The 13,194-nt window shown below is 49.6% G+C and overlaps 1 protein-coding gene across 2 annotated transcripts in view; it reads left to right on the top strand.

Moving 5' to 3' along the window:
* GSG1L (GSG1 like) overlaps positions 1-13,194 on the top strand; it is a 217,980-nt gene that overhangs the window by 66,979 nt on the left and 137,807 nt on the right. For both annotated transcript variants that reach the window (XM_060031966.1, XM_060031965.1), the window contains exon 2: positions 12,679-12,726. In XM_060031966.1, coding sequence (XP_059887949.1) covers positions 12,679-12,726 — 48 coding nt within the window. The remainder of the gene's footprint in view (positions 1-12,678; positions 12,727-13,194) is intronic.

Below are 13,194 nucleotides of genomic sequence, written 5' to 3'. Positions count from 1 at the left end.
CATCCTCTCAGCAAGGGGAAGTTTGTTTTTGTTCTTGTTTTTGTTTTATTTTGGCCGTGCCGTGGCTTGCAGGATCTTAGTTCCCCAACCAGGGATCGAAACCGGGCCCCCTGTGATGGAAACACAGAGTCCTAACCACTGGACCGCCAGGAAATTCCCTCACCACTGGGAAGTTTAATGCCACCTTGGAGGGGCCTTTTTTATGGCTGGACTCTTCTTTGGTTGTGCCAGGTAGAGAGCTGCTCCTTGGGCCCACAGGGTTTAATTCTGCTCCCTGGAGTCAAGTAGAAAAAAAAAAAAATGCTTCCTACAAGTTCCGTCCCTCCAAACATGATTAAAAGCGAAGCTTCTGGAATTGGAGTGTCCTGGGTGGAATCCTGGATCCACCACTTACTATCTCTGTGCCTTTGGGTAAGATACTTAACCTCACTGGGCCTCAGTTTATTCATCTGATAAATGGGAACAGTGATAGTGTCTCCTTCCTGTGGTTGTTATGAGAATTAAAGAAGGTGGTGCATATGGAGATTTAGAACAGTTTCTGGCACCTAGTAAGTGCTCAGTAAGTGTTGGCTACTGTTATTTTCTGGAGCCACAGACTGTGGGGCCCCTGTCCTCCCATCCCTTCTTCTGGATTAGAAGGCAGAGGACTTGGGTTCCAGCTTCAGCTCAATATCTGCCTGGTGATGAGATCGTAAGCAACTTGCGAGCCCTACCTGGGCCTTGGTTTCCACGTCCGGAAGCTGAGGGTGGTGGGATTCATGGTCCCCAGGTCCCCCCTCCCATCTCCAGCTGGGGTGGAGACTTCTGTGCTGCGGGAGGAGAGAAGCAAAACGGGAACACTGATGATTGTGGGCCATGATGTCCCTGTGTCAGCCAGAGTGTGCCCCCCAAAAACTACCCATACCTTCTCCCTCCTTAATTTCTCTCAGGACATTCTTTTGAGGAGTGACAAGGCAAGAAGGCTTCCTGATAGTATCAAAAAAAGGGTGAAAATAAGACTGAGGTATCAGGAAAAGCAGCTTTGCTTTGCTTTAACTAACCACAACATATGGGATGACATAAAAAAAATCACAATATCCTTCATTTATCAAGTTCCCTTGAAAGACGACAATAATAATAACTGTGAACACTTGCTGAGTTCTTGTCATGCACCAGCTGTCTCACATGTAGGGTCTCATTTGATCCCCAACTATGTATAAGGCAACAACAACTGCTGTAACCAATAAACCCCTGAGATGGCAGGGGATTAACACAGTAGCTCATGTGACGCTTCGGTACAGGTGATGCTGGTGGATGGCAGCTCTCCTCCACATGGTGATTTGGGGACCCGGCAACTTCCATATTGTGCCTCTACCATTTCCTAGGACCTCGGAGGCCTCTGCATCTGGGCAGAAGAGGAAAGAAAAGGCACGTCTACTTCATAAAAGCCCACCCCAGGAAGTGCCACACATCACTCACACTCACATTTTATAGGCAAGAACCAGTCATATGACCCCAGGAGGATGTAGGGGGTGCTGGGAAATATTGTACCTGGTGGGGCAGCCACTTTCTAGCAATAACGCCACACTGCAGAAGGAGTAGCACATTTTTTGGTGGATAGCTAGGTAATTCTGTCACAGCTTATGGGGGTGGAGAAGACAATCATACCCATTTTACAGATGAGGAAACTAAGACCCAGAGAGTCTGGCCTGGGTCCCAGAGTTTGTAAGTGGCAGAGGCTCTGTGAGTTCAAAGCTCTTACCATTTAACCACTATGGTGTTAATTTTAAATAAGCATTTAGGTTCCTCTGGCTGTAAAATTCTTCAGAACAAATTATTCCCTTCAGTTTACCCAGAATGCCCCCAAATGCCCAAGCAAGGTACGTCTGGAGGTCATGGTGATGCCATGTCATGATGCCAGGCAGGATTTTAGTTTCCAGTGTTTCATCCACTTGGAGAAATGATTCTCTCCAGAAAGTTGACCCATATTTTGAACTCCTGCCAGAAATCAAGGCCTGGTACCATCTGTAAGAGATAAATAAATCAAAATATCATCAGCAGATAAGTGTGTGCCATCTGCTGCCCTGTCAGTTGAACTGGCAGAGGCCTCCGGAGAATTCCAAGGAAGTGCTGCCAAGGCTCTGCCGCCAGCCTGGATAGTGCGAGGAGAAGCTTCATGCAAGATCTGCTGGCATTTTTCTTTACTCCCCGCTCTCGGTGCTGAATTCCTTGAATCCAGCCCAGCGAAGGTGTGTGGATTTTCACCCTTGCCAAACAGTTAAAATGGTTTCTCTTTGGCCACATTTGTTGGGGGCCAGGACTGTTTTTCTCTGCCCTCCCAGCAAGTTGAAAGCTCCTACTATAGAGAAAACTAGCCATGCACCTGCCCAGAGGTTGGGCTCCATGGAATCTGGGTCTCAGAACCAGAGTCAAAAGCAGAACCAGCCATGTTTGGGCATCTGGCTGGACATCTCGAAATGCAGCCACATCCTGATGGATGCTGATTTCTCCTGCCACGTGTGGAGTCCTCTTGGAGGGCATCTGAGACTTCCCTTAGAAAGAATAGATTTTTCTAGAACCTGCTTACTCTCCTAAGAGGCAGCACAGGGTAGTGGCCAAATGCAAAGGCTCTGTGGCGGGCTGTCTCCATTTGAATCCAGGCTCCACCATTGGCTGTGCGACCTTAGACAAGTTACTCAGTCTATCTGTGCCTCAGTTTCTTCATCTGTAAAATGGGGGTGGTAGTTTGTAGAGCATGTTGGGCCTAGCCCCTCACCATGGGGCTCCCTCCGGGTGGCCCCTCCCTACCTTGCAAGCCACAGAAACCTCAACTCCACCATCAGATGGGTTGTGAAATTAAGTCACGAACCTCAGACCCATGACCTGGGGACCCAGCCAAGGACACTGGGCTCCCCAGTGCCCCTTCCTCTTGCTGCCCGTCTTCCCGCTGCCAACCAGATCTGGCTCCTGCGTGTTCACGCCGAGGGCAGCTTGGCTGACCTTCGGCACTCCTCACCCTTCTGCCAGCCTTGGGCATCTGCCTCTGGCCACCTCCCTGGATTCTGCCCGTGGCCCTGCCAGGCTCCCCCCACCTACTCCCGCTGAAGAGGCACAGTTACAGCCTCCTGCTCCTGGCTCAGGAAGACGTCCAGGCTCTCCTTAGGAGGAGCGCAGTGTGACTCTAACTTAGGATCCAGGGATGGAATCAAAAATAGCGCTTATTTACGGAGCCGATCGCGGGGCAGGCATTTTTCTCACACTCCCTTCCGTTTTCATCCTTTTTTGCAAGCCTGGAGGGCAGAGCTGAAATGACTTTCATCTGGCACCTGAGGAAAAGGCTCAGATGTGTGAAGCCACTTCCTGAGGTCACGGGGCCAGGGGGAGGCAGAGGAGGGATTTGAACGCACGTCTTGTGGTTTCTGAGCCCAGACACCTCCATTTGCCTTCAGAGCACCCCCTTTCGAGGAGGGAGCCCAAGAGCTGTGATGAATGACGGGCTGGGGATGTGGGTGTCGGCACATTGAGCTGATCCCTCGCAGGTGTTGCCTGATTTAAATCCTAACTGAAGACGTCTTGCTTCATACCCGTTACCTCATTTAGCCCTCAAGCAACCTCGTGAGGCTGGAATCATCATCCTTCACTGGCCAAAAAACCCAACCAAATGAATAAAAACGATGGTTCCCCCAGAGCTCCACGGCTAGCAGGTGGCAGAGCTGAGATTTGGCTTCAGGTCCGTGTGAAATCAGAGCCCAGGCTTTTCACCAGGGAGCACAGCCTGCCTGGCTCCCGTGAACCCCAGGCTACCCGCCTTCCTTGGCCTCCACCACGAGTTTCTTTCTCAAGTAGATCAGACCTGGAGGAGGGACCTCGGGGTAAGATTCCTGGAATGAGGCACGAGTGTTGAGCCAGAGAGGAGGCAGCTGTGACCCTCCCATTGTCTCTGGTGTGGATTCCTGGAAGCCTGGATTCGGCCGAGGGCCTTGCCAGGTGTTCCCCTTGGTGGTGGGATTGGAGCGCCGGCTGCCAAGCTGAAGATGCTGTGTTGAGGGCAATTTCTAAGCCCCCTCACCCTTAGCTCAGGCAGGTCCCGCAGACAGTGGGTCAAAAGGAGTCAGCAGCTAGGGCAGGTCAGGGCCTCTTGGGTTGCACGTTTTGTTCCCGTGGTGCTAAAAGTCAGCAGCCCCATAGGGTGATGCCAGAGAGTCTAAGAAGAAATGACCTTCCATTTGTCTTTTCTGAGCAAGGGAGCAAACCCTTCAAAGAGGCATTTAGATTCAAACCTCTGGGACTTGTTTCAAGATAACCCCACTAGTGGTGGGCTGCTGGTGCGGAGAGACAAGGTGAGTTTCCAAGCTGGGCTGCGGACATGGGACTCTTCATACTGATCTCTCTGCTCTTGTAAAAGATGGGAACTTTGCGTAGTAAAATGTTAAAAAAAAAAAGATATTTCAGAGACAGTGTTGATTTGCTGGAGTCCAAACAAGCTGGTCTGGTCATGGAATGTCCTGGGTCCCTGTCCCCGTCTGGACAAGTCAGTCCCTTGCATGATGGAGAGAGCTTTGGAAAGACACAGACCTGGGTCCAGCTCCTGGTTCTGCTGCTTCTTGGCTGTGTAACCTTGGGTAGGTCGCTTTGCCTGTGTGAGCCTCAGTTTCCTCATCTGTAAAGTGGGGATGGATATTGACCTCACACAGTTGTGATGTGTGCCATGCTCTTAGCACGGTGCTTGCCCTGGATTCTCCTTGGGTCATTGGATCCTGGATCTTAGGCAACATGACAAACTCAAGCTTCCACCTGATGGTGGGTAGATCTGCTATTAACAGCCCAAAGGGGGCCAAAACGGGCCAAGCTGTGCCCATGGTAGTAAGTGACCGTATCATGGGAGATATCATGATAAAACACTGGGAATTCAGAGCGGGGAGACATCTCTTCGAGGCGGGGCAGGTGGTTGGTGAACAAGGCAGGCTTCACGGTGGGGGAGCTGGTGGGTTTGAAGGCTGGGGCTGTGTCAGACACGGGGAAATGGAGGGAGAGAAGACGTCGAGATCGAGAGGTAGGAAAAGGTAGGTTGTAAATCTGAATCAGCAGGCGCAAAGCAGCAGAAAAGGAGGTGAAAGGCGACCCTCAAAGACATCATGCCCAGGCTGATCTCCGGGCTCCTCTGCGTCGTGGCAGACATGAGGCTGGGCATGGCTGCTCTTCCCTGGGTGGTGAAGACCCCCCCTTTCTGTTTGCCTCTTCCCTCTCAGATGGGCCCCGAGACGCTCCGGAGCTCAACTTTCATTCTCACCTCTGCCTGCAGGTGTGTTGGCCATACCTGTAGGGTTCTGCAGAGGCGCCCCCCTTTGGTGTAATCCTTAATGAAGGCAATCTGTGAAATGCTCTTCATTTACTCATTCCACCATCATGTCCGGAGCACCTGTTAGTGTCCCAGGCTTTGAGGACACAGCAGCGAATGAGATACCTGATCACAGAGCTTCCGTTTGTCTCAGAGATGCCGTCTGGGCACTGTTTACATATTTATTTTTAATTTTTCAATTGACGTATAGTTGATTTACAATGCTGTGTTAACTTCTGACGTACAGCAAGATGATTCAGTCATACATATATACACATTCTTTTTTAATATTCTTTTCCATTATGGTTTATCATAGGATATTGGGTACAGTTCTCTGTGCTGTACAGTAGGACCTTGTTGTTTATCCATCCTGTATATAAAGCTTACATCTGCTACCCCCAGCCTCCCACTCCATCCCTCCTCCACCCCCCTCCCCCTTGGCAACCACCAGTCTGTTCTCTATGTCCATGAGTCTTGTTTCTGTTTCATAGATGGGTTCATTTGTGTCGTATTTTAGATTCCACATATAAGTGATATCACATGGTATTTGTCTTTCTCTTTCTGACTTAACTTCACTTAGTATGATAATCTCTAGCTGCATCCATGTTGCTACAAATGGCATGATTTTATTCTTTTTTATGGCTGAGTAGTATTCATTGTATATACGCACCACATCTTCTCTATCCATTCATCTGTCGATGGACATTTAGGTTGCTTCCATGCCTTGGCTATTGTGTATAGTGCTACTATAAATATAGGGGTGCATGTATCTTTTTGAATTAGAGTTTTGTCTGGATATATGCATCTGGGCACTGTTTAGATGAGCTGGGGAACGCCCTCTTTGGTGCAAGGATTCCAAGTGGTCTATACATACACTTTAATATTAGAACAGCAGCTCCGCAAGGGTGGTCACTTGCCTTCTGGTTCTCTGCTGCACCCCCAGCGCCTTGAATGGTGCCTGGCATGTAGGTGCTCAATAAATGTTCATTGAGTATAAGTGCGTGAATACTAAACACTGATATTGGGAACCAAAGAGAAGTATATATTTAGGGGTCAAAATTAATTCAAACATGGGACTTCCCTGGTGGTCCGGTGGTTAAGAATCTTCTTTCCAATGCAGGGGACTCGGGTTTGATCCCTGGTTGGGGAACTAAGATTCCACATGCCATGGAGGAACTAAGGTTCCACATGCCATGGGGCAGCTAAGCCTGCACGCTGCAACTACTGAGCCCACGCACTCTGGAGCCCCTGTGCTACAGCTACAGAGCCCACACGCTCTGGAGCCTGCGCACCACAACTAGAGAGAAGCTCACGCGCCGAAACGAAAGATCCCGCGTGCCGCAACTAAGACCGGATGCAGCCCAAAATAAACAAATAAATAAATATTAAAAAAAAATTAATTCAGACATCCCCAAATATCACTGCTTGATGTGATTTGGATTTCTAGGATTCAGAGAGAGAGAGAGAGAGAGAGAGAGAGATCTCATCTTCACCGTTGCATCACTGTGTGCAGCCTCCATCCTGGTCCAGAATGTGGTCAAGCCCACAGCCTATGCATACCTACATGTAAATACAACCCACAACAGAGGAGAAGTCCACACACATCCTGTAGACGACACAGATAATAAACACGTGAACAAATGCGTCCACAAGATCAATTCAGATAGTAATCGTGGTAAGACTATGAAAGAGACAAGCATGCAGGGTGAGAGGATGAGAGTGATGGGTGAGGAGGGGTGAGGGCCACCTGGGGTAGGGTGGCATGCTGATTGTTCGCCGTTCACCCCTCCGCGTCTGTCCACTGCCCCCTGTGGGAGACTGCCCCCGTGGGAGACTGCCCTGCGCAGATGCAATGGCCCGGAATTCTGCGTCCTCTGGTTTCTTATTGGTTCTGGCCAGTGGGAGGCATAGGAAGGAAATCAGAGGGCAGAAGGAGAGAAAGGTCGGGGTGTTTCCCCCTCCCCTACCTTGTTCTTGGCCTGTTGAGGTTTTGACAGTGACTGCATTCCTCTAAGGAGTGGTTCTAAAGTGTGGTCCCCAGACTAGCAGCATCAGCAACCCCTGGGAATTTGTTAGAAATGCAGATTCTCAGGCCCTGCCGCAGAAATTCTGATTTTGATGCTTGCTTCGGTGCAGCTAAGCTCCGAGGGGCAGTTCCTCCTCTGTGGCATCATCTCTCGCAGCCTCCTTTCCCTCCCCAGCCCCTTCAGGCTGGAGGAGGTGAGGGCTCCCCACTGTTGCTCACCCCTCGCCCCTGTCCACACGTCTATGAATAGGCCCTACACTCAGCAGTCTTCGGTGAGCCCTTTCCAGGGTGCCATCTGTTTCCTGCCAGGATCCTGACTGGTCCAGATGGCCAGGATGTTAATTCATATTCCTTTAGACAGGGCACACCTCCTCCAGGTTACCCAGTCCCCACAGGCTTCCCCAGTCATTGCTGGATGTTGAGATCTCATGTATTGACCACCCTTGCATTGGGACTGGGTTCCAAGTCCCATCTGTTGGCTACGGACCTTGGAGCGAGATGCAAGGATGAGGAACCTTGTGCAGGATGTTTCCCTTCGAGGCTATGGTGGATCTGAATCGGCATGCTCCCTTCTTACAGGCAAGGTACTTCCCATTAGTTTATTCCTCTGGTCTAATGGGACTGAACGTCCATTCTCTGGGATAGTGAGAAATTCAGATCTCACATAATGAAGGTTCCCTCACAGCCCTGGGGTGATGTGAAGTTTTCAGAACTTTTGGGAGAATCTCTGGTCTTCTTCTGCCCCTCTTGTCCTCATTGCTCATGGTTTCCTGGGCCCATGGGGGCCCTGAGACCCTCACTGGGGTGCAGGATTTTTGTTAAATCTGTGACCTCTGACCCCAAAGTCCAGCTTTCCCAGGCTGTTTTCCTAGAAGGTCCTGACATCTCCATAGGGGGCTGTGGAGGTCCTGTGGCTCATGGACCCCCAAAAACTTCTCCCCAGGGGTCTGCTGGCTCTATCCTCCTCCTGCACAAATTCCCTCCTCTGCCCCTCCCTGAAGTGGGGCAGCGTTACCCTCCAGGGGCCCTCTGGGAACACAATGGATCTTTAGGGAACTCTCCTCCTGGGGAGGAGAGGCTGACACCCATTTGTCCGCTTGATCTTGGTAGCTCATCTTGGGTCAGAGGGAATCAGAGTGGGAGGAAGTGATGGGAGAAAGGGCATCTTCATGGGGCAAAAATGAGGCAGTTACCAGGCAATGTGCAATGGTTAGGGGGAGACAACGGAAGGTGCGGGGCCGTAGGGGAACCCACGTATCCCTGCAGCTGCCACTTGGCTGGACTCCTGCCTGCTGAGCTGTCCTAGCTGTGTCACCTGGTGGTTGGCACCAAGCCCTACAGATCCACCCTGTAATAAGCACTACAGAAACACTAGCATTAGTGATTTTCACTTTTTATAGGTAGGGAAATTGAGGCACCAAAAGGCTAACATTGATGTTACATATCTAATAGGTGATGGAGCCAGGCTGAACCCACGCAGGTCTGGCTCTAGAGCCACATACCACCACTCTTCTGTGTTTGGATTTTAGTTATTAGACTTGGTGACCATTGAAATATCCAGTTGTCCTTATGTCATTACTATGATTTTTCCTTAAAGCTCAGCTTTGCCCTGTACAGGGAGTGTTGGGCCAAGTTTGACCATCTCTGCTCAAACATCTTCTATTTGGTCTTGTCTACGTAGCAGAAATAGAAGCATGAGAGCCATTTTATTTAGTCCCTGGTGGATTTTCCCTATCTGCATGGAGGTATGTTCTCAGAGAGTTACTTTTAGGACCTAGTAGCTCTGCACAGTGGGAATGGCTAGCTGCAAATGGGAATAGATAGCTGGAAAAACTTTAGGGCATGGAGTTTGGGGTCTATGTACTGGGTTGAGTCCATCACTTACTGGCTATGTGGTCTTGGGCAAGTCATTGAAAGCTCAGAGCCTCAGTTTGCTTGTCTCTAAAATGGGGATTCTCAGAACTACATTGTAGGTTGTTGTGGAATTAAAGAGAAAGTAAACACACTTTTACAATAAAACTACTCAACAAACTAGAAATAGAAGAGAACTTCCCCAACCCGATAAAGAGTATCTATGAAAAAGAATACAGTTAACATCATACTTGTGGTACAAGAATGAATTCTTTCCCTTTCATATCAGGAACAAGACAAGGATGCCTGCTCTTGCCACTTGTATTCAACATTATACTGGAGGTTTTGACTGGAGCAATTAGTCAAGAAAAAGAAATAAATGACATCGAGATTAAAAGGAAAAAGTGAAACTATATCTATTTGTAGATTACATGATCTTGTATATAGTAAATCCTAAGACTCCACTAAAAACTATCAGAACTAATAAATGAATTCAGCAGGATTTCAGGGTACAAGGTCAGAGCAAAAGCCCATAAAATGTTTTAATTTCTTTCAGAATCAGAATAAAAAAAATCTTTTAGGTGAAGAAAAATTTTAATATATAATGTTAATATATTAATGTTTAACCAATGCATTTGTAAAATTCAATTTTTTAAAATTTATTTATTTATTTTTTGCGGTACGCAGGCCTCTCACTGTTGTGGCCTCTCCCGTTGCGGAGCACAGGCTCCGGACGCACAGGCTCAGCGGCCATGGCTCATGGACCCAGCCGCTCCGCGGCATGTGGGATCTTCCCGGACTGGGGCACGAACCCGTGTCCCCTGCATCGGCAGGCGGACTCTCAACCACTGCGCCACCAGGGAAGCCCCCTAAAATACAATTTTTAATTTAATTTGTCTTTATTGAGGAAGAGACTCCAAAGGCAAAAGAGCCTAGGGTCCACAAAAGTCTTAATGGGGCCCTGGCTGCTGGTCTGAATTTAGCCATTAAAATTTTCCCTCTTTAGCTCTGAGAAAACAATATAACATAAAGAAAGTTTAAGATGATGCATTCAAAATCTATCCATTCTTAGCACACTACCTATTCTCATTTTAAAAAATCCTCTTCTGGTTCTTGGCTGTCAGCAAACATCTCTTTATAATCTCAGTATCATTGACTTGCTGTGTGGTCCTGGCTGATCACTCAGTGGCCCTGAGCCTCTTCTATAAAGGAAGGAGAGGGTCCTACATCTCAATATAGAGCCTGGGGAGGAAGCAAGCACGATGGAATCACAGGAGTGGGATCCATCCACCTGTGGCCTCATGATTCTTTGGAAGGGGTGACATATATAAGAGAGGAATCCACTCCTTAACTCAGCACTTAAGACCCTTCGTGATCTGGCCCCAGCCTTCCTTCTCAGCCTCATCTCTTACCACTCCCTGATATCTGCCTTTGCATTTGTATGGGGCTGGAAGGAGGTTCAGGAGCCCAAACGGGCTTCAAGGGACCTTCTTAGAGGAAAATTTAGGAAGCTTCAAGCAGACACAAGAATTGAGAATGCTGGAAGCTTCCAGATTCTTTTCATCCCCAACCTACATTGACGCCATTTGGACTCAAAGTCTATCTCCTTGTTGGGCTCATCAGTGAAATCTATTTCTTGCTGCTATGCTCAGCAGTAAAACCCTTGAACTAGGAGTTGCAAGCTCACCCTAAAGGTCAGCGAATCTAGTGTCTCAGGGACCAGTGAGGTCTAAGGTCTAGGGGTAAAGCAACAGGGTGTGGTGGGGACTGTGGCAAAGTATAGAGCACGTGTCCCATCTGAGAAAGGACCTTAAGGCTAGGTCACATCTTGCTCTCACTGTGTCCTTGATGGCCAGCATAGGGCCTGGCATCAAGGAGGCTGGGAGGAAAGACTGAAGAGTTGAAGTTTCTTATAGGCATAAGGTTTGGGTGGAAGGCATTCGTTTGTTCATTCATTCATTTACTCATTCGTATACCCCTTCAGTAAATATTTATTGAGCACTCTCTATGTACCAGGCAGTGTTCTAGGTGCTAGGGGTCCAGTGGGAAGAGAGATGGGGAGAGTCAGGGAAAAGGTGTTCGGAATATTAAATAAACTAGTTAGGAAAGGCCTTCTTGAGAAGGTAAGACTTGGGGAAAGTGATAAAGGAGAGGAAGGGCAAACCATTCAGCTATCTGGGGGAGGAATGCTCCAGGGAGAAGTAACAGCACGTGCAAAGGTCCTGAGGCAGGAATGTGGCTGGCACATTTAAGGATCAGCAAGGAGGCCAGTGTGGCTGGAGTGGAGTGAGCAAGGGGCAAGCCAGTAGGAAGTGAGGTCAGGGAGGTGATGGGGGCACAGATCACACAGGGCCTTATAGGCCATGGTAAGGACTTAGGTTCTGACTCTGAGTGAATTGAGAACCGTGGGAAAGTTCTGAGAGGAGACGTAATCCATCTTAGGTTATAACAGGACCCTTCTGGTGACTGTGTGGATAAGGGCAGAAACAGGGAGACCCATGCAGAGGCTACTGCAGTAATCCAGGAGGAGATGATGGGGCTGGGACCAGAGGAGGTGGTGAAAAGTAGTTGGATTCTAAGTATATTGGGAAGGTGGACCTGCAGATCAGATGGGGAGGTGTGAGAGAAAGAGAGAAACAAAGGATGATATCAAGGTTCTGGCCTGAGCATCTGGGAGGATGGAGGTACCGTTTTCTGAGCTGGAGATGAATTGAAGATGTGGTACCTGCCTTCACGGGGCTTCCACTTCCAGCTTGTGAGAATCACACACAAAATGATAAGAGTTATAAGGTGACTAGCTGCCACCTAGGAGAGGCCATGGTGCCATGAGAGCTTCTACTAGGGATGAAGTGTGTTCCCAGTCGGGGGGTGGGGGAAGGGAACACGAAGAGTATAGGAGCTGAGAGTAGGGGAGGGGAGGAGGGGCGGGGAGGGGGTGTGGATGGAGAGGCCGGTGGAGGCCAGTCCTGGATCCATGTGAAAGAATTTGGGCTTTATTTTGGGATAAAGTGTTTTGAGCAGGAGTGTGCGTACTTGCGTGTGTGCATGTGATGTAATCAGAGCTGTGTGGTTTGAAAATACCCCTCCAGCTGCAGTGTGGAGAGTGGATTCGACAGAAGCCAGAGTGGAGGTCCAGGGAGCCCAGTGATGGCTTCAGCCCTCATCCTGCTGGGCCTGGAAGGGGTGGAGTCCGTGGAAAGGGCAGGAGGGCTTTGAGGAGGTGGGAGTGACAGGGCTGGATGGATTGGACCGGGAGGTGACGGAAGGAGGCATCATAGGGACTTGCGGCTTCACCATCCACATTCCTCAGGACGTTGGCTTTCTGGGAATTAGGGTTTAGAGAAAGATGCTGCTCGGGTTAGAGATGTTTGGGCCCCGCTACCCCCAGATCCGTACAGGGCTCGTGGGAGGGGGAGAGGCGGAAGCCTGAAGCTCTCACTTCCTTTCATATTCTGAAAACCTGTCTTTCTTTTTTTTTTCAAAGGTGAGAAATGCCGCAGCTTCATTGACCTGGCCCCAGCGTCAGAGAAAGGTAAGTGTGGCCCCAGCTCCGGTGTGCCAGCCTTGCCCTCTCCAGGGACACTTCCCGAAGCCCTGATCCTGTCCTTCAGCATCCCTGGGTGATGGTGCCCCAGGGGCCAGAATCCTGTTGCAAAGCGCTGAGTTTCTTGAGCGGTTAGTGCAGGGGGAGAGGCAGGTGGAGGGACATCATCTTGCCCTCCCCCGCCCCCCAAGTGAGATGGTGCTGAGAGCCATTACACTTCCCTTACTTCCAGTGCTTGCTGGGACTTTGGGGGAGGTAGGCTGGGCGTGCGAAAGTTGGGATGAGGCAAGACCAGTGTTGGCATTGCTTCCAAGTGTAGGATTTGACCTTGGGGGAGGGAAGCCAGACGTTCTGTCTCTGTCGTCTCACAGGTGTGGGGAGGTCCAGCCTGATCGGCACTGCCATTCAGAAAGGACCCATTGGTGTGCAGGGCTTGACAGCGGAGATTCTGAGCCC

The sequence above is a fragment of the Delphinus delphis genome, chromosome 15, assembly GCF_949987515.2.
Source record: "Delphinus delphis chromosome 15, mDelDel1.2, whole genome shotgun sequence".
NCBI classification, from domain to species: Eukaryota; Metazoa; Chordata; class Mammalia; order Artiodactyla; family Delphinidae; genus Delphinus; species Delphinus delphis.
The sequence above is the reverse complement of the archived record's forward strand: the minus strand, read 5'-3'. Positions and strand labels throughout refer to the sequence as shown.